The sequence below is a fragment of the Chamaea fasciata genome, unplaced genomic scaffold, assembly GCF_029207755.1.
Source record: "Chamaea fasciata isolate MVZ Bird 193981 ecotype frontalis unplaced genomic scaffold, bChaFas1.0.hap1 SCAF_13, whole genome shotgun sequence".
NCBI classification, from domain to species: domain Eukaryota; kingdom Metazoa; phylum Chordata; class Aves; order Passeriformes; family Sylviidae; genus Chamaea; species Chamaea fasciata.
The window spans coordinates 1535181-1562275 of record NW_027094098.1 but is presented as its reverse complement, the minus strand read 5'-3'; the positions used below and the strand labels follow the sequence as shown (position 1 = coordinate 1562275).

The window sequence follows — 27095 nt, the reverse complement described above, 5'->3', positions numbered from 1 at the left end:
TTTACACTTTTGCTCTCTTACTTTTGTATAAATACCTTTCCACCCAAATTTTTTGAAAGGCCTCTAACCTTGTATTCTCCCTCCATCTGTGACCTACAGTCTAATTTCCAAAAGCATCTTTCCTTCCCTGTCTTCTCTTTTTATACCTATTATCTAGACTAAGTTACATAAGCCACTTGTATCATCACCCAGATTCCTCTTTTATCCAAACTCATTTTCTATTGTAATTCCTTTTTTTTTTTCAGTTCACACTTTCCCAGAATTAGCTTCTTTGTCCTGCTACCACAACCAGAAAAATAAGATGGATTTTTTTTTTTTCCTAGCACCCCCCTTCCCACTAATGGGTAACGAATATTGCATGGCTTATTTCTGTAAAAAACTCCTCATGACAATCACACTGCACTTCTGTAATAAACCAGGAATCCAGAGCTGGAACTGCTGGGGACCATTTTTGATCAGTCTGTTAGGTTCATAGCATGACTTTGGAGGTATCTGCCACATGAACAAGGTGCAAGAAGCTTGGCATCACGAAGTACCTCACCTCAAAGTAAGAAGTTAAATTACAAATTTAGAAAGTTCTTCACATCTGAACCAAGTTTTTTTCCAACACACAACATCCTCCCACCAGCAAACAAATTAAGTGGCAGCTATCCCCAAACTGTAAACTCCTGTTAGGATTTCACCAGCATCTTCCATTTGATAGGGGGGGGAAAAGGGCCAAGTAGCTTTTAGTCTCTTAGGCACTAATTAGGGAATCTGGAGCAAGCACCAACAGCTCTGCCTGGTGCCCAGATTGTTGCCCAGTCAGCAAGTCACCAAATATTTCACTGACAAAAGAAGCTCTTGAAACTCTTACCGAGACGGATGTTGCAGGGAAAGTATACACACAAAGTCGAAGGGGGTGGGGGAGAGGACAGTGGAAAGAAAACGATACTGCTATTAACAACTGCCTCCTCTCTTGGAGAAAATAACTTTCGCAGAATTACAGCACAACAGCAGCAGAAACAGTAACAGCCAGACCAGAATGTCACATCACCAACGACTTCAGAATTACAGGCACAAAGGAAGACTGAGCTTCCTTCTCATGTCCCCTCCATCAGGCCAACAGGCACGGCAAGGCTCTGAAATCTCAACCTCTTCCACTCCTGCCTGGTAGGGAGTACATTAAACCCTGACACCTACAGAAGAGCCTTGGCTTCTGATGCCTTTTACTAGCCACTGAGTGGGGTGTTCCAGCCCAGGGGTGGGAAAATGAACGGCCTAGAAAAGGAAAGCAAGAGGGAAAAGAAAACAAGGAAGAAAAAGAAAGAAAAATCAACCCACAAAACCCGCATCTGTGTCCTACCTGGAAACTGCTGAGACTCATCCAAGAGTAGCATGCTGCTCAGTGCAACCTTTGCCTGCACACTTGTTCACCGTGGCTGTACACTCTCAGCTCTTCTGCTATTCTTGTCTCAGGGTCTTCAGGACAAAAGTTTCCAGTCACTCCTGACAACTCCTTATCTCTGCCCACAGCCCAGCCAGCACTAAATCCACTCTCACTGGCTGTTCAGTTCGCAGGCGGGAAAAGACTCCTGACAAAACAGTCCAGGGTACAGGCAAGGAAACCTGCACTTAAAGTTTCTGAAAATAACTTTGGTAAATAGCTCCTAGTGCTTGAATTCACCCAGCTGGTGTGACGAGAAGCAGTACGTATATATCCTCCCTGCACCCAGCCGAGATGGACCAGGGTCACTGTTATATAACTAGTTAAATATGCCTCGTGTTCAGCCTAAATAAAAATTGTCACCATCTCCTCCCCTGCTTGGAGAGTCAAACAACACAGCCCTGCCCGAGGTAGCTGCTGTTCCACTGGGGACTGATGCCTGGAGCTGTGCTGCCGGGACGGTTTGGCTTCCGTATGCGCTCCCGATCAGCGGGAGCACCCTCAGTTATGCCTGGGAAAAGAGTTTTAGAAGAGAGAAAGAGGAGCAGCGAGGCTGAGTGGGTGTGTACGGGGGAGGTCTCTCTCCTCTGGAGCAGCAGAGCTGCACGCCGTACGGATCAGATCCCATTCACTCACCCTGTGATCCAGTTCAACTAGTGGCAGAGACCAAGACGGAGAATAAAATAAAAATCCTTACATAACCGTTCAGGCTCCGGTGGGGCCCCACGCAAGGGGAATCCCAACAGACAACAGGACATTCAGAGCAGGGGACATGTAGGACCGTAGCTCTGCTTCCCAGTTTCAGAGCACACAGGGAAAGTGAGTGGGAAGGAGACACAAAAAGGAGTACAGCCTTTCTGGCTTTGAAAACGATTGTGATTTTATGAGCTGTTTGCATGATGCCCGCTAATTTGCAAGAAACCTGGACAACTGAGACTGAAACTTGAGCAATTTGATGGAGCTGGTAACCATATCAGGTAAAAGAGCATCTTGCTCACTTGGTTAAATCAGCAGCTTGTAGACCACTGCATGTTTCTCAGTTTTCAGGAAATAACTTGTCAGAATTTGTGGAGTGGGAGACTACTTTATCCCAGTCATTCACCTGCACCAGGACAGGCACAAGAGAGAATAAATACGTACAGAATAAGTTCTTTAAAGCTGTGGATGAACCCCTAAAGTCTATCCATCTTCCGTAACGTTCTTCAGTGTTACAGAAACTTTATCCATGCCCAATTCCCTTCACAGGCATATCTAATACCAGTAATAAACATCAAACCTAGGCTGAGAGACACGTAATGAAATTAGCTCACTGGTAGTGAGCATTTGTCCATGTAACCAAGTCAGCTGTTTATTGAAACAACTGGTGAGGTAGTGCTGGGAAAGCCAGGACATGCACAAGACACCCAAAGCAAGGTGGTGTCAGAACAGCCCTTGCACAGACCTGCAGGGGTCCAGGACAATGAGCTGCACTCACAACAGCAAAAGCTGATCTAAAGGTCTGCAAGTACAGCCAGGGCAGAGCCCAGTTCCCCTTTGTTTGTGTGACTCCAGCCATTTCTAGCTGACCTTTTATTTGAGAGGGCAGCAGGGCACTGCGAATGCTTGCTGCCATCAAAACATCCTCAAGTGCTCCAGGGTACATCAGAACTTTGAAACAAACCCAAGATACTTTTTCTTAATTAGAGCTATATAAATTTTACCGAAAAAAGAACGGTATTACAATTAAAACACTCAGTAACAAGGCAGTCTTTCACCTATGTTACAGATTCAAACAGCCTGGCTGGCACACAATGTTTATCAAGGGGGAAAAGAAGGACAAATATATTAAAGAAGTGCATAGCCAAGGATCTTGTAACAGGCTTTATAAGGACTTTGTAGGGTTGGAATAAATAAGCAAACATGACCTCAGCATCTGACCTAACAGATTCATGAAACTGGAAAGCAAAATTTTTAAAAAAAAAGCAAGATTTATGAAGAAGTACTGGGGAAATACAGCTGGGTATTCTCAAAGCATGCAGTGCTGGTTTTGGCTGGGAGAGAGTTAATTCTTTTCATAGCAGCTAGTATGGGGCTCTGCTTTGGATTTGTGTTGGAAATAGTGTTATAACAGAGATGTTTTTGCTATTGGTAAGCAGGGATAACTAAGAGTCAAGGCCTTTTCTGCTTCTGACACTGCCCCACCAGTGAGGAGGCTGTGGGTGCACAAGGAGTTAGGAGGGGACACAGCTGGGACAGCTGACCCCAAATGGCCCCAGGGATATCCCAGGCCATATGCTGTCATGCTCAGCATATAGAGCTGGGGAAAAGAGGAGAGGGGGAATGTCTGGAGTGATGGTGTTTGTCTCCCCAAGTCACAGTTACTGTGATGGAGTCCTGCTTTCTTGGGGATGGCTGAACACTTGCCTGCCCATGGGACGCAGTGGATGAATTCCTTGTTCTGCTTTGCTGTTAAACTATCTTTATCTCAACCCATGAGCTTCATCACTTTTACCCTTCCAATTCTTTCCTCCATCCCACTAGGGAATAGTGAGTGGCTGTGTGGGGCTGAGCTCCCAGCTGGGCTTAAACCACAGCACATCCATATCACAGCAGTCAAGCATGGGAAAAATGGAAGTTCAACGCACTGGGGGAAACAGGAAACCTATTCCTGTCCTTCTGCACACAGTAATAAAAAGGGAATTTCCTTCTTCACCTTAGAGTGCGGAATGGAAAAGGCATTTTTCTAGCTCTTCTACTCAAAACAGCCTGCTGGTGAGGGCACCACTGTTAGCCAGGATAAACACATATTTGCACAACCAAGAATTAAATCTGCCTGAAACAGTCAGTTTATAAAATGATCTCCTCATGGAAGGTAATCTTGTTACAGATAAGTCCATTTACTGAATAGCTTTTCTGAGAGGCCAGTCTTACCAGTAAGGAACCATGCTCTCCCTCCCCTATAAGGTCTGAAATCTCACCCAGCTGTCACACCTCACCTTCCTCATCTCAAACCACAAGCTCTTTGTAACTGTACAAACTGTGCTACATGTCACAAGAGGCTTCTCAAAAAGCTTTTGTGACCTGAGAGATTCCCTTGCTAACAATTTAGGGGATTACTTGAATAGAAAACCCCCACAACACTATGAAGTTTGTATTTTCATAGAATATTAAGATAAACACGAGAACATGTTTTTTATTTGGTTGACAAGTGTTTCCAGCAGCAATGTCAGCATCCCTGAACACTGCAAATTTACAAGCATTAAAACTCATACCTAAACCTGTCTATACCGACAAGCAACTTGACTGTAAAGTGTTTCAGGACACTAGTTCTTCCATATAGCAAAGAACATTATCAAACTGAAGTCAGTTAAACTATATGAATTTATTGAACCTCTCAACCCCTGCTCCACAGGCTAGCAGCTCCATGACTGCTCAAGACTGACCTGATCCAAGCCCAGCAAGGACAGCATCAGAAAGAAGCACCGGATCTATGATGTGCCACCCTGCTCTGGGCCCCTGTAAGCTGGGGTGGTTCCCTTCTCTCCACGCTGTTCATCCTCATCACCACCCCATAATGAAGAAAAGACCTTCCTTGCCCACCCTCAACTGCTCCATGCTGGCTGCACAGTCCCTTCCCCACCCCACAGCTTTCTCCCAGCCATGCTCCACATCCACCAGCTCCTTCTGCACACCCCACTGACCTCCACTGAACAGGAAAGCTGCCTACTAACCCAAATTGTTTGTAAGTCACTGAACGTGAACGAGGCTTGACAGCCACATTTCACTCCTGATTAGCACCTGCTAGTAGCACATACACATATCATTAAGGCCACTTTCCCTGTCCTAGTTTCCATGCTGTTTTAGCAACGTGGAAAACACACAAGAACACCAGGTTTGAGTTGGATACGGTGTAAGATGTTGTTTATCCACCCAGAACAGTTCAGACAGAATCACACTTGGACTCCACAACACTCTGAGTTGGCAACTGAGTATTTCTGGGCTTTGAGAATCATTTGCTTTTAAAACAAACACTGCAAAGCAAATAAAAATTCTTTTTAATAAGATCTAAACCAACCACGGAAAACCAGAGGAGTTTTTCCATTGACTTTAGTGAGTTTTAGACAGAACCATAAGGCATAAAATTTGATAAATCTGTTTTTTTCTCATTTTATTTTATTCATATAAATCTTGGTGTATTTTCTTTCCCAAACTCATCAAATCCTAAGTGCGGGGAGGTTGGGAAGTTGTACATAATGTAACAAAAATCTAATTGCACAAAATACAGGAAGTGACACGATGCAGTGCCTCTTGCAAATGCTTTTCACACTGGCACTGTGGCAAAACACACTGCTTGAGATTCCAAGGCTCTCAAAGGTTGTTTAATTGTACCAAAGAAAACAAGCTGTTACTAGACAAGATGTAATGATTTAAAGTTGAAGAATTTATACCATAGATATTTATCATGATTTTAATCAAAATTAAATCAATTGAGTTACAATCCCAGTTATATTCAAGAAACTGATTCCTCTTTTCTGTAACTTGCTAAATTTCTCTGCTGCTGTAGATGACACAACATATTTGTGCATCACTGAAGAATTTCTTGGTACAACCTTAATTTCATTCCATCGATTTTTCAGCTATGTGCAAATTTAACAGAAATCACAAGCTGAGTACAGAAAAATACCACTTTTAAATTGCTTCTAACAGCTCAAGTATTTAAATACTTCACATAGATGAAGATTACCTGCAGATGTTTTAATTGCAAAATTTGTTTTGACAGAGATTTAAACCAGAAGTTTCTGTTCACCTAGCCCAAAAAGATTTTATCTTGTAGCTTTCTCCTGTCTCATTCCTATTTGCATATTTGCAAGTGAAAATAAAATTCTCTGACTCCTACTTAGAATTTTTTTGAGGCTGAGTCAGTGAACTGCATATTGAAGAAAATGAGAACAAGACATTTTAAACATCTGCAGTACAAAATACTGTTAATAAAAGATACTTTGATCCAAACAATGAACCAGACACTTCTAAAAGTTCAGTGTTGCAGTTTCGTTAAAGCCAAAGCAAGAAGTCAAAAAGATAAATAAAGGAAATAACTGTGATGAGAGATTGTGTTTTAAAATCTGAAGAATATTTCTAATTTAACTAAAATAGTTCCTCACCTCCTTCCACACTTTTATTATTTAATATTACACTTGTATAACATATAAATAGATATAGCTACATGCACATTTTATTTAAGCAGTCATTAAAACCAGCACAATACCACATAAATTAGGGAGAAATGAAATTAAGGACCTTGCATGGTTTTAAACTCAGACGGAAACGAAAGAAGTGTTTCACCTAGTATATTTGAACATAAAAGGGTTGCTGCCTAAGATGTAAACCAGAGGATTTTCACTTTGGCTTCTTCACACTCATCAGGTGAATTTGGCAAAGTGACTTTGCCACTCCTTACCTGTTCAAGAGGGAAAATACCACATTACAAATTTGCTAATTAGTTTCCATGTGATTTCATCACCATTACAGAAGTTGCAGCTGAGGGAATACAGTATCTATTAGCAATGGTGAGGTGTGGTACAAAGCTGACAATCCGAACTTGCATGGGGGAAAAGGGCACCAAACAGGGCAGGGAGCAAGTGGGACTGTCCTTTGTTAAAGATTCTCTGGCTTTATGAAAAGAAAAAAGCAAGTTTTTGGCCAGTAAAACACAACCTCTAAATCCTGCAAAGGATCTACCAGAAAAGCAGGAAGACAACTTGGAGCAATTCTTTGTTCAGCTGGTAACTGCTCATTCGCTGACCCTGCTCCCCACACCTTCATGCTACTCTCACATTTGTGACAGCTTTAAGAGAAGAGATAAAAGAGAGGCAAAAAAACATTGGAGAATTTCCATATACATATATATAGAAAACGCAGAGCAATGGATGTGGGCTGCTACTGAACTGCATAGAAAGATTTCTATTTTGTATTCCATCATACGCAATAGATCAAAGGGAAGGAGGGAGAAAAGAGGAGAAAAAAGCCGAGCTGGTTAGATCTGCCAGTCCCTGCACCCAATTGGCGGCTCTGAAGGAAGCAGAGCTCTGGCGTCATCACCTCCTTTTAAAGTAAAGCAAGTCATTACTCCAGCTTACATAACACTCAGACTATGCCAGACTTTGTGCCACCCTCTCAAAAAGGAAGCCGCTGTCAGAGAGGCTGGGAGGCGGGCAGGGGAGTCACCGACGTTTTCCTTCGGAGCTTCCCCCTGCTCGGGATAAGCCGAGGACACCGGGGAAGAGTCGCCGCGTTCGGCCAGAGCAGGCAGCTGGCGAAAGGCTCAGCGACTGACCTGCAACATCGGCAGTCCGTAATCTCCTGCGCAGGGGGCTGGGGGACAGCACTCCTCAGGATCTCATCCTTCCTTCCCGCAGCAGCCCTCAGGCCACACCTCACCCTGCTGAGAATAACCTAGTTCACAGGGTTGGTTAGGATGCTGGAACCAGTCAATAAAGCCCCCGGACCTCAGGCACCACTCCTCCCCATTCCTCCCTGATGTACTGGCGAACAGGCTGTAGGTAGGCAAGGGACCTCTACCGTCCTCCCACCACCGAAACTGCCCCAACACAACAGAATGCCCAGCCAGGCAACCTGCAGCTTCACAATCCACAGAGGGAGAGAGAACAAAGCATCCAGTGCTGGCTGTTCCCAGCAAAGCAGCCAAGAGGATTTTTCTTTAACATCACCGTTTAGCGAGTCCAGTAAATCCAGTTCAAGGAAGTTTGGTGCCACAGAGTCCACACATCCCTGGGGATGGGAGCTCTCGCTGGCTGGGCAGGGCCAAAGCCCTCAGACTGCACACACACACATCATTTTGCTCTGACACACACACTGTGCTCCCAGGAAACCACCAGGATAAAAACAATGGGTAAAACCTGCAGCCTTCTGTAATGAGGCAAAGTTCCCAGAGAAATCAGTGGGGCTTTTGCAGAAATGAAAGGCAAACTTCCTCTGCAACTTCAATGCAACTCTTCAGTATTACTCAGTAACCAGGGCAGCTAAAACTGCCAATGCTACCATCCCGTCCCTTTCTACCTTTGATACTACCTGCATCTTTTGTATTTTATTCAAGTGGATTGTGGAAACATAGAAACCAGCCAGCTCCAAGTTTTTTGGGTCTTAGGAAACCAACACAAGTCTCGAACGTAAGGTTGGTGAACACAGTGAGTGTATGGTGAACAGACACAAAGCTCTTATCACTTTCAGGAACTCAGAGAACAACAAAACCCCCTCAACTTCTTACTTATAGTACATCACCTGAGAAATGCATCCACTATCTGCAGTTGAATGCACTTTTACTGAGTTACCCACAATCGTCTGAGGCTGAGCCCCACATTCTGCACCTATATGATAATGTACATCTAAACATAAGGATTATGTTTAGATCCATAAGGATCATTTTCTGATCCATAAGGATCATTTTCTAATGAAATCAGTCTCCTACAACAATTTCAATAAATTTAAACACATGTCAATAGGCAGGATATTAGTTGACAAGTAAATTCTTTCACAGGTAGTGATTGTTTTAGTACCTCTTACGATACCACACAAACCATCCTCTTTGCAGGCAATTATTGGCTTGGAAGACAGTCTACATAAAGTGACTACAAGCATGAAAACATACCTGGCTTGTAAAGAACATCAAAGTGCACAGTGATACATGAAAGTTCAGATGTGGCTCTTTACTAAGACCAGAGCCATTGCATAGGCAACAAACTTAGACTTGAGAAAAGGTTTGTTTCCCCCAGGATATGCCCTTCCAGCTCCCTTGGAAATAGTACTGGTGGGCTCTAGAGGGAGTTGCATTCAGCCACAAGTAACCAAAATAAAAAATCTACATAGGGAAGTTCATCAAGAAGGAAAAAGTGAGATGATGTCGACCACCACTCTTCCCCTTCCCCAAGAAATTCACCTTGTGCACCGCAAACACCCACTTGTAGATTAAACTGCAGGATAATGATTTATGGGGACTCATCATTCTGGCATAGGTACATACAGAACACAGAGGAGTTTACAGTTAAAGCCTCCCTCGTGATTGTCTTCAGTGCTTTTCTAAATAGCAAAGTCCTGACTTCTGTTTCTTTCTGTACCTTTTGCTCCAACTCATCCACTTTGAAACAATAAAAAGAGCCTGCTCTCCACTCCAAGCTTACTCTGATGGGCTTGTGCCTTTCCTTAGCCGCAGCACCTGCTTCCAGCTAAACAAGGACAGGAGATCAAAGCACATGTCACCAGGCTGAGGCAGGAAGCACACAGCAACCAAAGCCACTGTGCCACACACTGCAGCAGATGGAAGCAGGGTTCCTCAAAGAGCAGTTCTGTTCTCTGAGGCTGCCTCGACCTTGGGATACCCATCTGCCCTTGGTGCCACCTGGAGACACAGCTGTGAAAGGCTGCTTTCTAAAAGGAGTGGAGAGATTAAAGCAGTACCTAATTGCTCCTCCTCTTCCTAAGGAATAACTTAAATTTTCTAGCAGATATGAGGGACAATTTAAAACCAGTGTTTCCTAAAAGAAAATGCTGTGTAGTTTCGCAGAAGGCAAAAGGTTTCAAGTTGTCGGAACAAATCTCCATTTACCAACACAAGCAGGATCATTCATTTCAGGTAAAAAGTGCAGGGAAATTACTTTCCAACAGCAGGTTCTTTTTTCTTCTCCTGTTTATCTCCAGCAGGATGGGCCTTTCTAAATCTGGATATAAAATTATATAGAATAAGATACCATTTAGCAAGATAGGAGACTGTCTCCATACTTTTCCTCTGCCTCTCTCTCAGTTTCACACAGGTAAGTATAACATGACCTAATTTATAAGAATAACTACAGTCAAAAAGCAAAAACTCATGTATTTGAGGAGGAGGAGCCTACAAAATGAAGAGATTTATACCAAAGACTTTACTCTCTTCCCCTGTAAGGACAGAAAGTTGCTCTGTTCCCAACCACACACATCCAGCTGGGGACTCCCACACACCCCAGTTTTGTTTTGTTCCAGCACTTTGTTGGGGAGAGAAAAAGATAGAATGCTTTGTGGTGGGAAGCACATGAATAACACCATCTCCAAAATGAGCAGCAGATCTCTGTACCTCAAGGATGCATACATGTATCATTCAAAGAAATACTAACCCACACTTCCACATGACTTTAAAAACAGATTTCCAAAATAATTTCAGGTTTAATAACCCAGGTGTTAATGAACTTTTTCAAAGTATGGTGTTAACTACTCATTTTTCCCATCAGATTAGACAAAGAAATTGCCCAGGCAGCTACAAATTGATTTCCCTTTCAATGTAATTGCACTCCACGACGATGACTCACAAAGAGCACCATATTAAACAAAATCCATACTTGCTATAACTTCATGCCAACATTTTTTTCCCTCAAAAACCAAGCGAAAACTGTAGGAAAAGCTGATCAAGCAGGACCCATTTAAATGAACAGGTTTTCCTCTTGTGGAGGTTCAAGGGAGACAAACATCTTTTCAAGCTTGGATCAGCAGTGGCTGCCATCTGAAGTCAAGAATTCCCGCCTTGGTATCAAGGGGGGAAGCACAAAACTCTGAGTAGCAAGTGGCAGCTCAAGTTCAAGCAGAAAGCAGCTACTGAAATACATTGTGGATTGTGCTGCAGAAAGGAAAGGTAGCTCTCTGTTTGAGCTATCAAATGTCATAAGTAGGATGAGCAGTTTTAAGAGGCTATGGTGAGGAAAAGGGTCTCTCCTCCCCCTCACTCCTCTCATGTGCCAATCCCTCAGATGCTCTGAGGTTTCCTGATGCCCTCACCCTGCCAAGGAGCTGCAGGGCAAAACATCACTACACCCATGTGTCCTCCTCTCCTGGACTTGCTATTCTGTACCACCAACCAACTGTGCTTCTCATTCACTCCTCTCTAAGAGTGTATGTCCACAAAACCCCACACAAACCAGACTTGGTTTGCTCCAGTACTTTGTCAGGGAGCAGGAGGAACAGTGTGAGTCTGAGCTGGGAAGAGGGAGCTCCCCTAGTTCTCCAGCAGCCAAACAGAGATGCCACAGAGCTCGCACATCCCCAGCCCTGGGAAAGAAAGAGGAGACAGGAAAGGAGAAAAAGTGCACAACACAGGGGAGGAGACAAGGCCAATTCCACGGAGTTTCTCTTATCACAACAGTATAATCCGTTATTATTTGGCGTTGCCTGGTATCTTTGTACACCAAAAAACTGCAGCACTACTGCAGTACAGGAGAATTGTTCACCAGTGTACCCTAAAAGCACTGATTCCAACCCCTGTCTGCTGTACCATGCACCCTGTAATGCAAACACAACTAGGAGCCTTTGAAGACAGTGTCTGAATGCTTGTGCTCATTAAGATATCTTTGAGAGATGTCTTACTTTTACCATGAACTGCACTTTAAGGAAGTGTTTAACCCATATACTCAGAGGTAAGGAAAAAAGCAACTTGCCATCACTATTAATAGCAGAATTACAGCAATATGTACGAATAAGAGATAATGAATTCCAGAGACATCAGTCAGAATAATCCAGAGACATTCCCAAAGTGGAAAACCAGAACAGTTCAGTGGGATTCATTCAAACACTCAACAGCTTTCCTTGGGAAAGCTCTGAGGTATAAACAGTCCATGCATTTGAAATGATCTGTAAAACCCATATTGGAGGTTTGTTTCCTCTTTGCTCAAATTAGCTTTTATTCCTATGGAGTTCTACACAGCCCTGAGCAACAACCAGGATCAGAGAAAAAGTGCAGGACTTGAAACAGCCCTTTATCTCTACAGTCATCAGTACATCACATTCCTAGTCAAAACGATTTAGGGAGTTAACAAAAAAAGTTCCCAGCAGTCACGCATTGCTATCACAAAATCAAACATGATAAAACAGGTGCTGCAACCCACAAGTGATGAGAAAACAGATGAAGTGGGCAGGGATGACAAGGCAGGAAAAGCAGTGGCAGCCTCTGGCTAGGATTGAAGTGTGCTGCTGGGATGGGCGTGCAGTCTGGCAGCCGGGGAAGGGGCTGTAAGTGTCAGAATAGGTATGTTCTGGAAGGAGGATTCTAGAAAAAAAACAAACAAAAAACTAAAGCTGTAAGAGCTCCTACACAGAATGTTCAGGTTCATTAACTGGCCACCACTGAAGAAATGGATAAAGGATGTAAGCCTTATGGCTATTAGCTTTCACTTACTCAGAAATTTTCAGAAAACTAGCTTTCCATGCTCTTTCGTTTCCTTGAGGGCAGGGGCAAAGGTTGAAGAGCTGTGTTCTTCAATACTGAAAGCCTGTACCATACAAGTACAAACTAAACCCTAGATCACCTATAGGACAGCCTATACTAAATGCAAATAAAACTCAGCAGAAATGAGAAAAACGTATCAAAACTGAAGACAGCACTCAAGTACCAGCACGTAAAAAGAACTCCTAGAAGACTATCAGCCTGAAACTACACGTAAGGATTAACTCCACACACAACGTGTATCAGAAAGACAAAAACAGGTTAAACATACAAAACACAAGTCACTGCTAAGTCTGAGATGATACTATCGATCACCACCAAGTGTGGAAAACATCATATTAACACTGGAAAGTTCTTAAGTTATTTGAGCCACCATCAATACATGGAAATCCTAAACAAAGTCACTAGTTTCCAAGCAAATGGTAAAAATGGTATTTTTTGTAATTGGTATAATCACTATTATTTAAAACAAGTAATCAGTTTAAGTTTGGAGAATGTTTATGCAGCTTGTCACCCTTCCAAGGAAACAGCTGTGAAAGATTAATAATCATCTAAAGCTTGTAGTGCTAGAAATATGCATGAGCCCATCCACAAGGGAAAGATCCCCCCAGGATCCCCAGTGGGATCAGAACAACCACAATACCAGGAGGGGAGGAGAACAGCACAGCTGGGAATAGGGAGAGCAAAGTTTTAACAGCAATTATTAAAATTAGGCTTTTTAAAAGCTTCATAATATAAACATTAGAGGACTGCATCCCTTCTTATGAATAAAACTGTCTGTTCGGAATATGATATTTATGAATGAGGTTAGTCTACAAAGCAACAGGACTACAAACATCAGATGGGCAAAATGAAATGAACCTATTAATTCTCAAGTTGGTTATATTCCACAGGCTAAAGTGCAGGAGGCTGGTAGATATTAGATCTAAGGTGATACAGATGCCAAATGACATTTTGGAGGCAGTGTGTAGCTGTAAGGAGATATCAGGAAAAGTAGACTGGACACCTCCACAGAAGATAATTATACATCTAAGCACCCAGAAAGTATTCTGATATTGTGGCAGACAGAATTAAAGCTGAACAATGTGAAACCTCAGAGGCAATCTAGCTTTGCTCAGCTTGACAAAGGGAGTTTTCCCTTGTATCTAATGAACCACGAAAATATTTTATGTCAGTTTTATGTAAATTCTTTTTACTGTTCCTCATTATTTTCTACATTTGCTAAAATTCATTTTTAATTAGTCACTAGAAAAATATAAAACATAAACATGTTTCTAGTGTTTTAACACGAAAATAAATAGCTGTCATTAGCAGTTCACAATGTTCTGTGTACCTACACTGACCTTCTTTACTTTGGAAAGAATAATCCTGACAAATCACTCACAGTAATATAGATGTTGATGATAAAAGTACATAAGTCTATGATAAAATCACCATTGGGAATGACCCACTTAGATGTGACATAGAGACACTCCCTTCTGTTAACAAAAGTTTGGCAACCATGTCACAGTTCCTCCTGCTCCACTGGCTGCAGGGTCCTGCAAACAATGTCACATCATCATCACCAGTCTCTGAGAAAGAGTCATCTGTGATCTTGTAACTCTTACCTGTGTTGATGTTGGGAATTCCCTTGTTTCTTACCTGAACTAACACTTCCATTTCTGCTACTTTCTCATTAGAAAAAGCCATCATGTGAATAAAAAGGAGGAATACTTTTTTTGTGTGTGTAAACATTTTTATAAAAGCATTTAAAATCAAAATAGCATCTTCAAGTAGCACATGGCTGAAAGAATACAACAACAAAACAAACAACACTTGAGGACAACAATTTATTTTGAAGCCAAAAATTCTTTAGTAACTAGAAGAAGAAAGAAGTAAGTGTTTTTAACACATTCTATGCTAAGTAAAAGACTACTCTTAGTTAGTCTAGGTAGGTGTATTCAAATACCTGCATACCCTTTGAAGTTATTAAAAATTGCAATTTTAAAGGAAGTAAATAGAGCATCCCCTTAGGCTTTGGCTACGGTTTTGTGATACAAGGAGTTTGATGGCAAATTCAGCATGGGGAATTCCCACCTGAGTTCTGCATTCCTGTCTATGTGTCCTAGAACAGCAGCCCTTCTGCACCAACAAACATTTCTAGGATCCTGCCATGACCCAGAACAGTTATCTAGTAACTCAAATGTAACCTGCACAGCACAGGTCCACAAACACCTGTATTAGTCCTGACCTGAATTGTTCCTCTCCTGAAGAGGGGAGTAGGGCAGGTGGGACTAGGTGAGGATAGAAGGTGACAACTTACTTAGCACTTCCATCTTTCATCTTGTAAAACAAACAAAGGAGAACCCAACCTGTATGCTGGCAGAAAGAACATTTTCCAGCTGTTAAAGATGATTATTGTGAATGCATAATAATTGTCCATAGCATCCATCAAATTGTTTATGTATGGGGCAAGCCAGTGACAAATGTATTTCTTTTCACCACATCCTTTAAACAGTACAAGAAATTGCAAATCAACTTATTGACTTCTTTATACAATTGCTTCCCTAAAATTTGAAGCTATTTTAAAAATTCTGTCCTCCTTACAATTTATACCTGTGGCTTGTTTTCATGATGGAAATATTTTTTGGCCAGGAGATCATATTTAACATACAATAAACACCTATTTAAACTAAACAGCCACATAAGGACTTCTCCCTGTCCAGAGCTGGACAAATCCTAACCCTTACACAACCTCCCAGGGGGTGACAGCCAGTTTTCTATAACAATGTATATTCCCAGCCCCATTCACTCACTGCTTTCATCAAGTAAGTCCTCCTCGTCATCCCCATCATTGTCCTCCTCCATCGCCTCCTCCTCATCTTCCTCCTCCTCCTCTTCCATATCCTCCTGCTCCAAGTCCGGGTCCAGGTCTGGATCACTCCCTGAGATTGACTCGTCTGACATGATTCCCAGTGGTGCTCCTTGTGCATTACCTGCTCATGTTCTACCGTGAGGCAGCCCTGGAAGGACACAAAAGAGATACATGAGCCCAGCAAATCCCAATCTTTGAGCCTCAAGGCTCAACATCATAGCAGCATTACTGCACATAAAAAACCAAATCAGCCTTTTGAATAGCAGATATCAGACAAAGCACAAAATCCTGTGTAGAAAACAGATGCCATAAGAAAGAGATCATAATGATACAGGCCCAGCATTGAAGAAACTCCATCTCTTCACTGGTATCCTCGACATGCACACAGCAGGAAGATTCCTGGTATCAATGCCTGATTTATTCAGAGATGCCAAAATTAATAAATTATGTGAACAATTTCAGAACACTACCATCCAAACGGGAAGCATACAAAAAAGGATCAGTGCCAGCATCCCCTCTGGATACCTGTTACCCTGATTCCTGCAAACACCATCACAGTGTGCAGATGTGGCTCAGAGACAGAAACCCCCTCCTGCCCCAGCTGTACCCACTGCAAAGGTCACCTGGCTCCTCAGCACAGCCTGGCTGAACTCTCCGATCCAGCCGCGCAACAGAAACAGTGTCACCCTCATAATTCGGGCAGAAGACAACAAAGATCCAGCTCTAAAGGATGAAGTCCCTTTGTAAAACAGGGCAGGAAGAAAACGTGAAAGATATATCAGACAACATTTGCATTTCCTTTCTCTCAAGGACAAGGACTGGGGCTGGCTGTGCATAACTTCTCTGTTACACCACTCCAGTGCATCACAGCAGACATTGTGGTAGAACACAGAAATAAAGCCTGAAGAGAGGACGTGGGCAATCACAAAGTCACCAGTTCATCTGTTCAGATCATGCACTGTCAGTTCTGGAGAGGGATGGGTAGTCCTAAGCACTCCTCTTCCATACACACAGAATGATCCCAAAGGAGCTGTGTAAAATGGATTAAAAGAAACACAACCGAGAAAGGAAAATAAAGAAGGCTTCTTGATCTTAAGCAACATAAGCAAAGAATGTATTCAAAGATCAAGTATCTTTGATCAGTCCTTCTACAGGAGAATTACTACCCACACATTCCCCAGAAAGCTTTAAAGAAGGATGGAGGAAACATTTCCTCATCACTCACTTCCCACTGCCCCCTACTTATACCACTTTTCCACTGTAAACTATAAGATGTTTGAGAACTAATCAGCCACTTAAAAACAAAAATACTAAACCCCAAACTTTTATGAAGAAAAAGCAGTTCAAATATCCATAAACACTTAAAATTTCATTTAACACTTAAATTTCATTTTCAGCTGTGTTTCAGCAGTTACCAGATTAACTCAGAAACCTGACGGTTAAAGACAACACCCCTGGAGCAGGGCTGAAAATCTAACTGTCGAGCATGCTGAATTATTCCAGCTGAAGTTGTCAGCTCCTGCTCTGCTCCTCCTCAGCTCCTCAATAACATTGAAGATTATCAGAAAGAAAGTAAACAAAGGGAAGAGAAGGCTTTGCAGAGATTGGCTTTGGAACAGGAAGTCTTTTACCACTCAGTCCCAGGAGCACTTTACCATCAGGCAGAGACAACTGAAGTGCCTCCACTATTACATGTGTCATACAAAATAAGTTGGCTTAGACAAGCAGATGGCAGAAAAGGGCAAAACCTGAATTAGTTCAAGTGGAACTGTGCCAGTTTACACAAGCCAAAGATATTAATTCAGCTTCTGTGGTCTGCTGGTAGGCAGGTACAAGCCCAGTTGCTGTCAGGATACAGCAACACAGTCACCTCCAGCAACCCTTCTTTTCTGATGTCTGGTGACTTCAGTCAAGGGCTGCATACACTAAGCAATCTATTATCAGCAGTTTTTCCTAACAAATATTGTGCTAAAGTCTACGTGTATTTCAAAGCAGTGGCTTATTTTTTCTTTCACATAGAAGCAAACAACCAAAGAAACACAAACACTTGCTAATACGGCAGGAGTGAACTCTCCTCCACAAACAGAAAAAGCAGAAGCGCTGTAATGTCACCAAACGCTCCAGGTCAAAGAATGACACATGATACAGTTTCTCCCATCAGTATCCTCCTGTGTGTCATCCTCTCATCTTCCGTCATTTGTCCCAGAACCTCAAAATAAAACAAACCCAAATCAAAACACAAAACATTCTCTGAAAATTGTTTAAAGGCAAGGATATGGGTCCCTGTATTTCTACAGATAAAATCAAACCCAGTGGAGAGCAGCTCTCCCTCAGACTGGAGCACAAAAGGGCTCGAATCTAAGCTTTATTTTTGTTTAGCAGTAAGCACACGTTCTGGATAAGCCAACTCCTGACACCCGCTCGGCAGCCCCGGCCATATGCAGGAGAGTTAAACAGAAGCTTTTGAAAAGACTTAATTAAATCTTGGCGAGCTGGGTGAAACAAAGATGGTTAACTCCTCTGTGCCTATTGTCGTGCTGTCGTTTATCTCTGCCCCTTCCCTCCCTCGTGCTGGGCTCACTGCCGCTGTCCGAGCCGGGTCCCGGGAGGGCTCCCACCCTGCCTGGTGCCCAGCCCAGAGCCTGCCCTCGTTTCTCACACCGATCTGACCCAGTTCGGAGCCTCCCACCAAGGGGAATTACACAACAGGGCCAGATTGTGGCTGCCGCTACTGTTTTATGGCTGAGTTATTCCAACCTGCCCCATCTCCTGCCTCTGCACACGCAGGCACACTGTGCTCAATGTTTAATCGCTGGAGGAAGGGCACTTTGCGAGAGATAAACTGATTACCTGCCACCGGCTCTTCCCAGCCCCGCACTGGATCGGCCGGGGGCTGGCCCCGAGCGGGATGTGTGTCCGGGGAGGGTTACAGCTCCAAGAAATCCAAATGAAACCCTCTGCACCACCCTTACAGCAGACAGCCTTCCAGCACAGTGCTTCAACATTGCTGAGGCTGCTGAGAAACCGGGCTGAGATATTAGGGGGAAACACTTGGAAAAATTCCTCTTGCTTGCTCAGGGAGGAAAAAAGAGCTGTCATGTTTATCCTACCCAGAAGTTAAACCCTGCAATCAACTGCACATCAAATTAACATCCAAGACAGCCTATCTCATGTATTATGTCCTGTCTTTCAACAAAGATAAAAATAGTTCTGAAGTTTTTTGGGCTTTGCCTTTTTAAGGTAGAACACTTCAGATGGTAAATGCCATGTACTGATGACTGCCTCCTCCTCAAGCCTGCACAGAAAGGAGGCCCACTTCCAGATGAGGAAACCTTGAGAATTTGGACACATTTCTGTTGTCCCATGTTTTTCTTTCACTCTGCAAAGCTTTAAAATCACTTCTCACACATGAAGTTGAAAGAGAACTGTGAAAGTAACTTTTCCCCTTCTACACTACAGTTGTTCCCAGCAGGGAGGTGTATGCTGTGAGCCAAACTCTCAGGTGAAACAGCAATCATCAGGCAATGTGGGGATTTGGACCATTTCTGCACATCACTTCATGAGAGGATCCACTAGCACTGTAAATACTAAACCATTATTTGATTAACTATTACAAATACCAACTAATAAAAAGCAAGGATGCAGGACAAGGCACTAGAGGAGAAGGAGCAGGGTTCCCCTGTACCTACAGAAAGCCACAAAGGCCAGGGACTTTACAGAAGCTCTTTGCCCACTACAACACAAGGCACAGGACATGTGTACTCATTCCTGAGTACACAACCATCCCATACAAATCCCTTCAGAAAGGGCAGATTTAACGCTAATGCTGCTCCAGTGCTGAACAGTAAAGAGGATTCCATCACCTCTCCAGCCTCCAGCCAAGCCCAATATCTGGGACTCATCAAGACTTGTCCCTTAAAGCCTGTTTTGTAACCAAGACTTCACACTGGCCATTGCAGTGCCGGGCCACAGAAACAGGATCAAGCACCCTGGCAAATCACAAGAGGATTTGCATAGACAGTTTAATAAAAACAGATATTTCTAAGTCTGTACTGCATAATGCTCTTCAGTGTCTGTTACACAGTCATGTTTTATGGCAATAATAATTTCATTACATGTTTTTCTTTTTTGTTTGGCAGTAAAAAAGGTAAATGGTTGGCTGGGGCCATAAGATTCCTCTTAATACATTCAGCTCACACACAAACACTCCAAACTGTATGTGTATGAAGGTAACTGCTGGTTCCTTGGGAGAAATCTCATCTCTGTGTTAGACCACTACAGCACCTTTTTGGTACTTCATAGGCAGCCTTCACTATCTAGCAGAACATTACTATAGAGCACACAGCTGCATGAGTAAAGGAATTTTGAGCTTAAGCCTCACTATGACAGAAAGTCTTGTAACACTGCAAATGAACACTTGCAATGTTATTGCCAAATAACAATTAGTATTTCTCTGTTCCGTTTAAGAATCTAGTGAGAAATAAACTTGAGATCAGGGGTTTTGAACAGTCTGATTCTAACAAACACTAGAATTTCTCTAATTTTCATTACGCAATATATTACCACATCGATTAAATTATCATGTAAAAAATGGTGTCAGGGGGAATACCTAAAAGGATAGATATATTTTCAAAACAGAGCCAACAGTTTTACTATACTAGTCCAGCAGACCCCTATATGCTTTAAACAAAGTGAAGAAGTGTTTACTGAAAAATCAAAAGGAACTTATTCCCCCCAAATTGCATTTAAACCCATCCTTAATTGATTACTTCGTGATTTAAATCCCTTCTTCCTTTGCAGCCTGAGACTGTTGAGACTCCAGCTATGCAGTTTCTCTGCCGTGACTCAGAGCTGACTGGTGGCCACACACTGCTGGCTGGGAAGGAAGAGAACAATTCTCCTCCTTCATTTCATCTTGTTCAAATCACAAACTAAGTGGCGTTGATCCCCTCTAACCGATGTGTTCCCCACAGGAATATTAAAGCTGAAGGAAAAAGAAGCAGCCTGTGAAACCATAAACTGGGGAGCATCTGCTTGTCTTGCACCACCCTTCCAAGGAAGGCAAGTGTGCTTCTCCCCACTCCACATAAATACTGGACAATGGATCTAGTCTTCACCCACACTGGATAAAAGTGTTAAGGAGCCCACTGTGATTCGTGGGGAACAGGACTGCTTTTAGAAACACATCCATATACCAGTTTGAGAGAGTTGCGGGACCTGCTCTTTTATTCTATCCAGGCTAACAATCTCACTTCTAAAAGGCACCACAAAACTAAAACCAGCCTGAAACTGGTTGTTCCCTGACAACATAAACAACAAAAGCTGCTGCAAGAAAGGGTGGGAGAAAAACAAACAACCAACCCACCCCACCAAAAAAAAAAAACCCCCACCAAACAAACAAATAAAAAACCCCTAAAACAAAACAAAACAAAACAAAAAACCAAACAAAAAAACCCCAAACCAAAACCATAACATCAACCAATAAAGAGAGAAAAGGGAGAGCTAATCCTTCCCCTCTGCTGACATGACAGTGCTGGCACTGAGAATGTGACAATGAACATTACATAAGGCCTGGCTCCCACTGCGTTTCGAACAAAAAGAGCCAGTGTGAGTCAATGGCAGCATCTGCAGCTCCTTACACAACCTGAGCATCCAGCACCTGCTGTGGGAGCCGCCCTCCAGCCACAGGGCCCTTCTCTCCTGCGGTTCGGGGACGGACGTGGGAACACCCTACTGCCAGCAGTGGCAACCTTTTGTAACCCTTAAAGAAAACCTGAACTCTCTGTAAGATGCCAGCACTCCACAGGCCTTGTGAGCTTCTTCACCTCTGGACAAAGCCAGCAGGAATGGGCAAATGTTTTTGTGTTTGTGTTTATGTCTGTATATATAGATATGTATATAATTACTTGCCTAATCACTGATGTATTGCTTCTAAAAGCAGTTTTGTTTAATCATATCAAAGTAGAAACTGACTTCCTATGAATCAACTCTCTACTTTAAAACACTCAAAATGTCCTCACCAGTGAACTACCACGGAAGAGCAGTTTGGTTTTTTACTTCATAAAAGTTCAGGCTACCTGAGGCAAGAAGAATGTGATCAGTTTTGCTTCCAGTAATTACTGACATCTAGCCTAGCACCATCACAAAATAACAAAAAAATTCTCTTACTTCACAGAATCTCCATCTATGCTTTTAGCTTTGTTAAATTTTATATAAATGGCATCTGCATTACCTGCTAAAGGACATTCTCCTTCCCTGATCACCGTTTCTTTCAAAGCAAACAGCATTTCAATATAAAAGCCACTTCTGAATGTGTTTTTACATGTTTTGCCCATGCTACTACAGCTATAGAAAAAACAACCAAGACCTGTGTAAGAAGTAAAACCCTGAGAAGATATTTCAAATGGCAAGGAAAACTCAATAGTAGGTCACAGTGTGTCAGGATTCCAAATTACACTCAATACATTTTATACAGCAAATTAACTTGCCTACCTTGCATTAATAACCATTCTCAAATTCCAAAAGATAAGTTTGAAAAGTCAGCTCGTGGGAGAGGTGTGCCAAGCCTTCTCTTTGTGAACACCCAAACTATGTCAAGATGTGAGCCAATTCCCTGTTGCAGACAGGTAGAGATATTATAAAAGAAAGGCCTTGCAGAATAGGGTTTAGGCCCTGCTACTTAAGCTAAGCTAGAAGTAGCTCGTAAATTCCCATTAAAAAAATTATAATAATGGACACAACAACCTATTCTTAGTGAGAAATCGAAGTTTGCAACTGCATAAACAATGAATCTGTCCCATAAGAATCAGTGAAGAAAATATGTAACCATATCTGGAGAGAGAAAATTTGGCAGACATATACAATAGCCCTTACCAACCAATGAACTGAATTTCACTGTATTGCTAACCAATTCAGTTAAACACAGTGCCTTCTGATATTTCCTATAAATATGAGCTTTGTGAATAAAGAATTGGCTTTTCTACATGAGAAGATTTAGTCCCGTCTGCTGAGTTATTCCAACAATTCCCAAGCAGGAAAGATAGAGGTAACTGGAAGATCCCTCTGGAATTTAAGCTCTTGTCATACATAGGTGCCAGAGAAGAAGTTATGTAATAAATCCAGACTACACTGACTTAGGTTGCCATGCAAGATGTAACCAGAAGTATGTATTCTATCACCATCTGTTGAAACCAGGTGGAACAGTGTTTTTTATCTCTTCTCCAGGAGGGATATCCTCTGTTAACGAGCCAGCAGCGGTTAAAACCAGGTGGGGCAGTTTTCTTTATCTTCCACAACCCATCCTTGTCCGGGGCATAGCTGCTAAGGGGCCATTGAGTCTCACTGCATGACTGATACAATTACATTATCCCTTTGTAAAATGCTCTACCTAGGGGGAGGAGCCAAGCATTCCTACCTGGATAAAATCTGAGATTCAGAACACCAGTGGCAGCCTGTTTCCACTGGATTCCCAGAGGAAGAGCAGACCCATCTATACCACCACTAGACCTGCAGAAGAAAACATCTATGATCCTCCTACAGGATCATTGCTTCAACAGAACCACAGCTGTCCTTCCAGGTAAACTGCAGCCACCATTTAATTAGACTGCTACCAACAGACTGACCAACAGGGTGTCAGGTTGTATTCCGACTCTGTCAGTGATTTTTTTTATACTACATTTGTATTTTAATTTTCCTAGTAAAGAACTATTATTCCTATTCCCACATCTTTGCCTGAGAGCACCTTAATTTCAAAATTATAATTTGGAGGAAGAGGGTTTACATTTTCCGTTTCAAGGGAGGGTCCTGCCTTCCTTAGCAGACACTTGTCTTTCCAAACCAAGACATACATAAACAGAAGCAGTGGAACAGAGAGGAGCGAAAAGGCACGGAGGATTCCCCTCCCAAAGAAAGATCAGTCACTGTCACTCTCTGAAGACAAGCTGTGGCTTTGGTCATTGAGATATGCTAACATTATGGCTTACCTCCTTGAAGGGTATCCCTCAGAAACACACTGGGATAGCTCATAAACAACGTTATCACCTTTCAGGATAAGGAAAACTGCAAGTTTTCCGAACGTTAAAAGGTCTGATTTCATCCTATCTTCTCAGTATCACCCCATCCACACACTCTTCTGTCTTTGCCTCCCAGAGAAGCACATTTCCTTACTGGGGAATGATTCACTGCCTTCAGCTGTGTCCCTGCTCAGGAAATGAGCTTTCCCATCAGCAGCAGTCCAGGGCAGCCCACCATCCCCTGTGAGACAGATGCCAGTCACGCTGCACACTGGCATCACCAGACCACAAAATAAACACAACTCAGCCTTGGGTCACAGGTCTGCATTTCAGTACAAAGAATCACAGAGATCTGGGAGCTTGGTTTTGATGTCTCATTTTCTCCCTCTTCAAAACTGGACTTAAAATCTGAGGTTCTGGTTTATGTAGTTTGTAGAAGAAGGAAGAATTCAACAAGGGTTTGTTCCTCTTTATTCCCTACCCCACCTCCAGCAATGATAATTACACCAGGGATGAGGAAGCATTACTTATGCCACCTACAGTTTACCAAAGAAACTTGAACATGAACAAGAAAGAGGAAAAACCAAAAAATCCTGAAGTAGAAGGAAATGGAAATAAACAGTTTTGAACTCATGTGATGTGACAATTAGCATATGTTAGACCAAATTTGCGGCCACGCAATCAGGCATTAAACTAATTTTTATTCAATTCCAGCATAGATTAAAAACCATTAAAGTCATAATCTTCCTTCAGAAGTCATTCTATCCCTGCAACACAGTGCTGGGAAAACTTAACATTTAAGTGCCACTTTTCTGCTAGTTTTGAGAACAAAGTAATCAAAACCTGTTGATTTCTGCCTTTCCCACTAAGCAGGTCAAAATGAAACACTTACACTGATCCTTATCTATCCTGCACAAACACATCTGCTTTGATAACACTGAACATTGACGCTATAGGCAGCTTACATGGAAAACAAATGGATGAAAGAGCCTCCTGTGGTTCTGTCCTTAGTAATGGAAGCGCCACTTTGGTTGTGCTTTGCTGGCTGAAAACTTCCCAATGGCTTGGACAGGCCTGAAAGGGAAAAGAAAGGACCTTACTGCCTCTCCCCACAGAGCACAAATAACCCAATGCGCTGCTGAGGGGATAATTTGGATACACACAAAAAATCACCCCAATGGAGATAATAAATATTATTTCACAAAAAAATAGAGCTGTGAAGTCTCGTGATATGCATATTGTATGTTTAGCTCATGAAATTGTGCCTATATGACTCTACATACTGAAGTTTACTTCCAAAAGAGGTTTAAAAGCAGCACAATGCAAGTTGGGCCAAGAAGATACACAAATATTAGGAGAAAGATAATATATCCTGAGGGACACCATAGCCTTTTGGTAAACATATCCAACTGTCCGGACGCAATTTATGCTACACAGGATATTAACAAGCAACCAGCACAAGCACATCCAGTGTTAAGCCTGGAAGGAGCAACCGAAAAGGGATATATTAACAAATTACTGTAAAACACTGTATGACAAATAAGCTCCACAACAATAATCCAGGGAAGTAGCTGCTGGCTACAAAATACAGCTCTTTTAGAATAAAAATGTCACTACCTCCCAAGTGTTGAAATTCACTTAACTTTTGTAAATGCTAGCAATGTCTTTTGCAGTACTTCTTCTTAGCACACACACAATACTGTATATTCATACCTACACAGAATCCAAAATGTGACATTTCCAAGATTCAGAAGCAGAATGACGAAGAGCATTCAGCTGTGATCTTCAAAAAACCCACAACCTCGTCAAGTGCTTTTCCCAAATGACCACTTTTTCTATCAAAGCTCATTTAGTGTTTGCAGATACTGCCTGACTGGCAGCTGGGCCCAGTGAACAAGAACAGGGAGAGCAGCAGGAAAGCCAGGTCTTCTCGTGTCCTCTTGACTTGTTACCATCCCAAGTGAAGGCAACCAAGTCATAAGAAGTCAATAACCCTACACTCAGACGCTGTTATCTCCCCAAGTACAACAGGAATGGAATGTCTGGCCTTATCACTATTTATATCCCCTCCTTTTCAATTATTAGTTAGATTATTGATTTATTAGTCTGAATCATAGAACTGTTTGAGTTGGAAAAGAGCTCTGAGATCATAGAGTCCAACCACTAACCCAGCACCAGAAAGTTCACCACTAACCCATGCCTCCAGGTACCACACTGACACATCTTTTACATCCCTCCAGGGCTGGTGATTTCACCACTTCCCTGAACAGCCTGTTCTGATGCTTGGCAACCTTTTCAATGAAGAAATCTTGCCCAATATCCAATCTAAACCTCCCTGGCACAACCTGAGACCATCTTCTCTTGTCCTGTTGCTTATTCCTTGAGAGAAGAGACCAATCCCCACCTGGCAACAACCTTTCAGGGAGTTGCACAGGGCAGTAAGGTCCTGAGCCTCCTTTTCTCCAGGCTGAGCCCCCTCTGCTCCCTCAGCTGCTCCTCATCTTGTGCTCCAGACCCTTCCCCAGCTCCGTTCCCTTCTCTGGAGAAGCTCCAGCATCTCAATGTTTTTGTTGTCGTGAGAAGCCCAAAACTCAACCCACTATTTGAGGTGCCTCAGCAGTGCCCACCACAGGGGACAGTCACTGTCCCGGTCCTGCTGGTCACACCACTGCTGGTACAAGCCAGGTGCCACTGACCTCCTTGGCCACCTGGGCTCACGCTCAGCCCCTGCTGACCAGCACACCCCAGGTCCTTTCCTGCTGGGCAGCTTTCCAGACACTCTGCCCCAGCCTGTAGTGCTGCAGGGGGTTGTTGTGGCCTTCCTGCCCTCCAGGAGATCAACGCTCCTGCCCAAACTGGTGTCCCCTGCAAATTTACTGAGTGCCTCGATCCCCTCTTCCAAGTAAGTGATTAAGATATTAAATAGGTGTGGGCCCAATACCAAACTCCAGGGAGCCCCACTAGTGCCCAGCTGGATGGGGCACCATTCTCCACCACCCTGGGCTTGGCCAGTTTTTTTGCCCAGTCATTTAACTGAACTTGCTCATTTATCTAATTGTAGGAATTCTTGATCATTATTCATTTGGGCTGAAGTAAGAAAATTGTGTAGTAACCACAACTCTTATTTTGATGGGAGATTTTGGGTACACTTATCAGCATTCTTTAACAGAGAAAACTAATTACATTGCACTTCCAAAGGAGATTTACTGGAAATGCTGTAAAATCTCAATCAACTTCATTCATAGTTGTCCACTTGCTAGGAATGAAGGAGGCAAATGAAAAAAGTTAAAGACTTTCTCATCACAATAAAAAGATAGATATTCACAAAGAGGTTCCACACAAGCACAGAGGGAGAGTATCTCATTCTGTTAAAATAAGCATTTCACTGACCAGAAGTATTGATTTAATTGAAATATAAGATCTCCTCTCTTGCTTTTTGTGGAGTGCTATGGTAAGAACAGGAGGAAGGAAAAGGCACCTCTAAACCATTTTTTGTAAGGGAGGAAAAAAAAAATCATTTTCCTACAGAGTCTGTATGACTAAGCAGATCACCCACTTCTCCAGTGT

At 42.7% G+C, this 27095-nt stretch overlaps 1 protein-coding gene across 3 annotated transcripts in view; it reads right to left on the bottom strand.

Moving 5' to 3' along the window:
* Positions 1 to 27095, bottom strand: part of RAD54L2 (RAD54 like 2) — a 69125-nt gene that overhangs the window by 31028 nt on the left and 11002 nt on the right. For 2 of the 3 annotated variants that reach the window (XM_066195457.1, XM_066195459.1), the window contains exons 2-3: positions 24494 to 24602; positions 15458 to 15664 (exon numbers count right to left, since the gene is read on the bottom strand). In XM_066195457.1, the coding sequence (XP_066051554.1) occupies positions 15458 to 15608 (151 nt within the window). In that variant the 5' untranslated portion in view covers positions 15609 to 15664; positions 24494 to 24602. The remainder of the gene's footprint in view (positions 1 to 15457; positions 15665 to 24493; positions 24603 to 27095) is intronic. The other variant, XM_066195458.1, reaches the window with a different exon arrangement.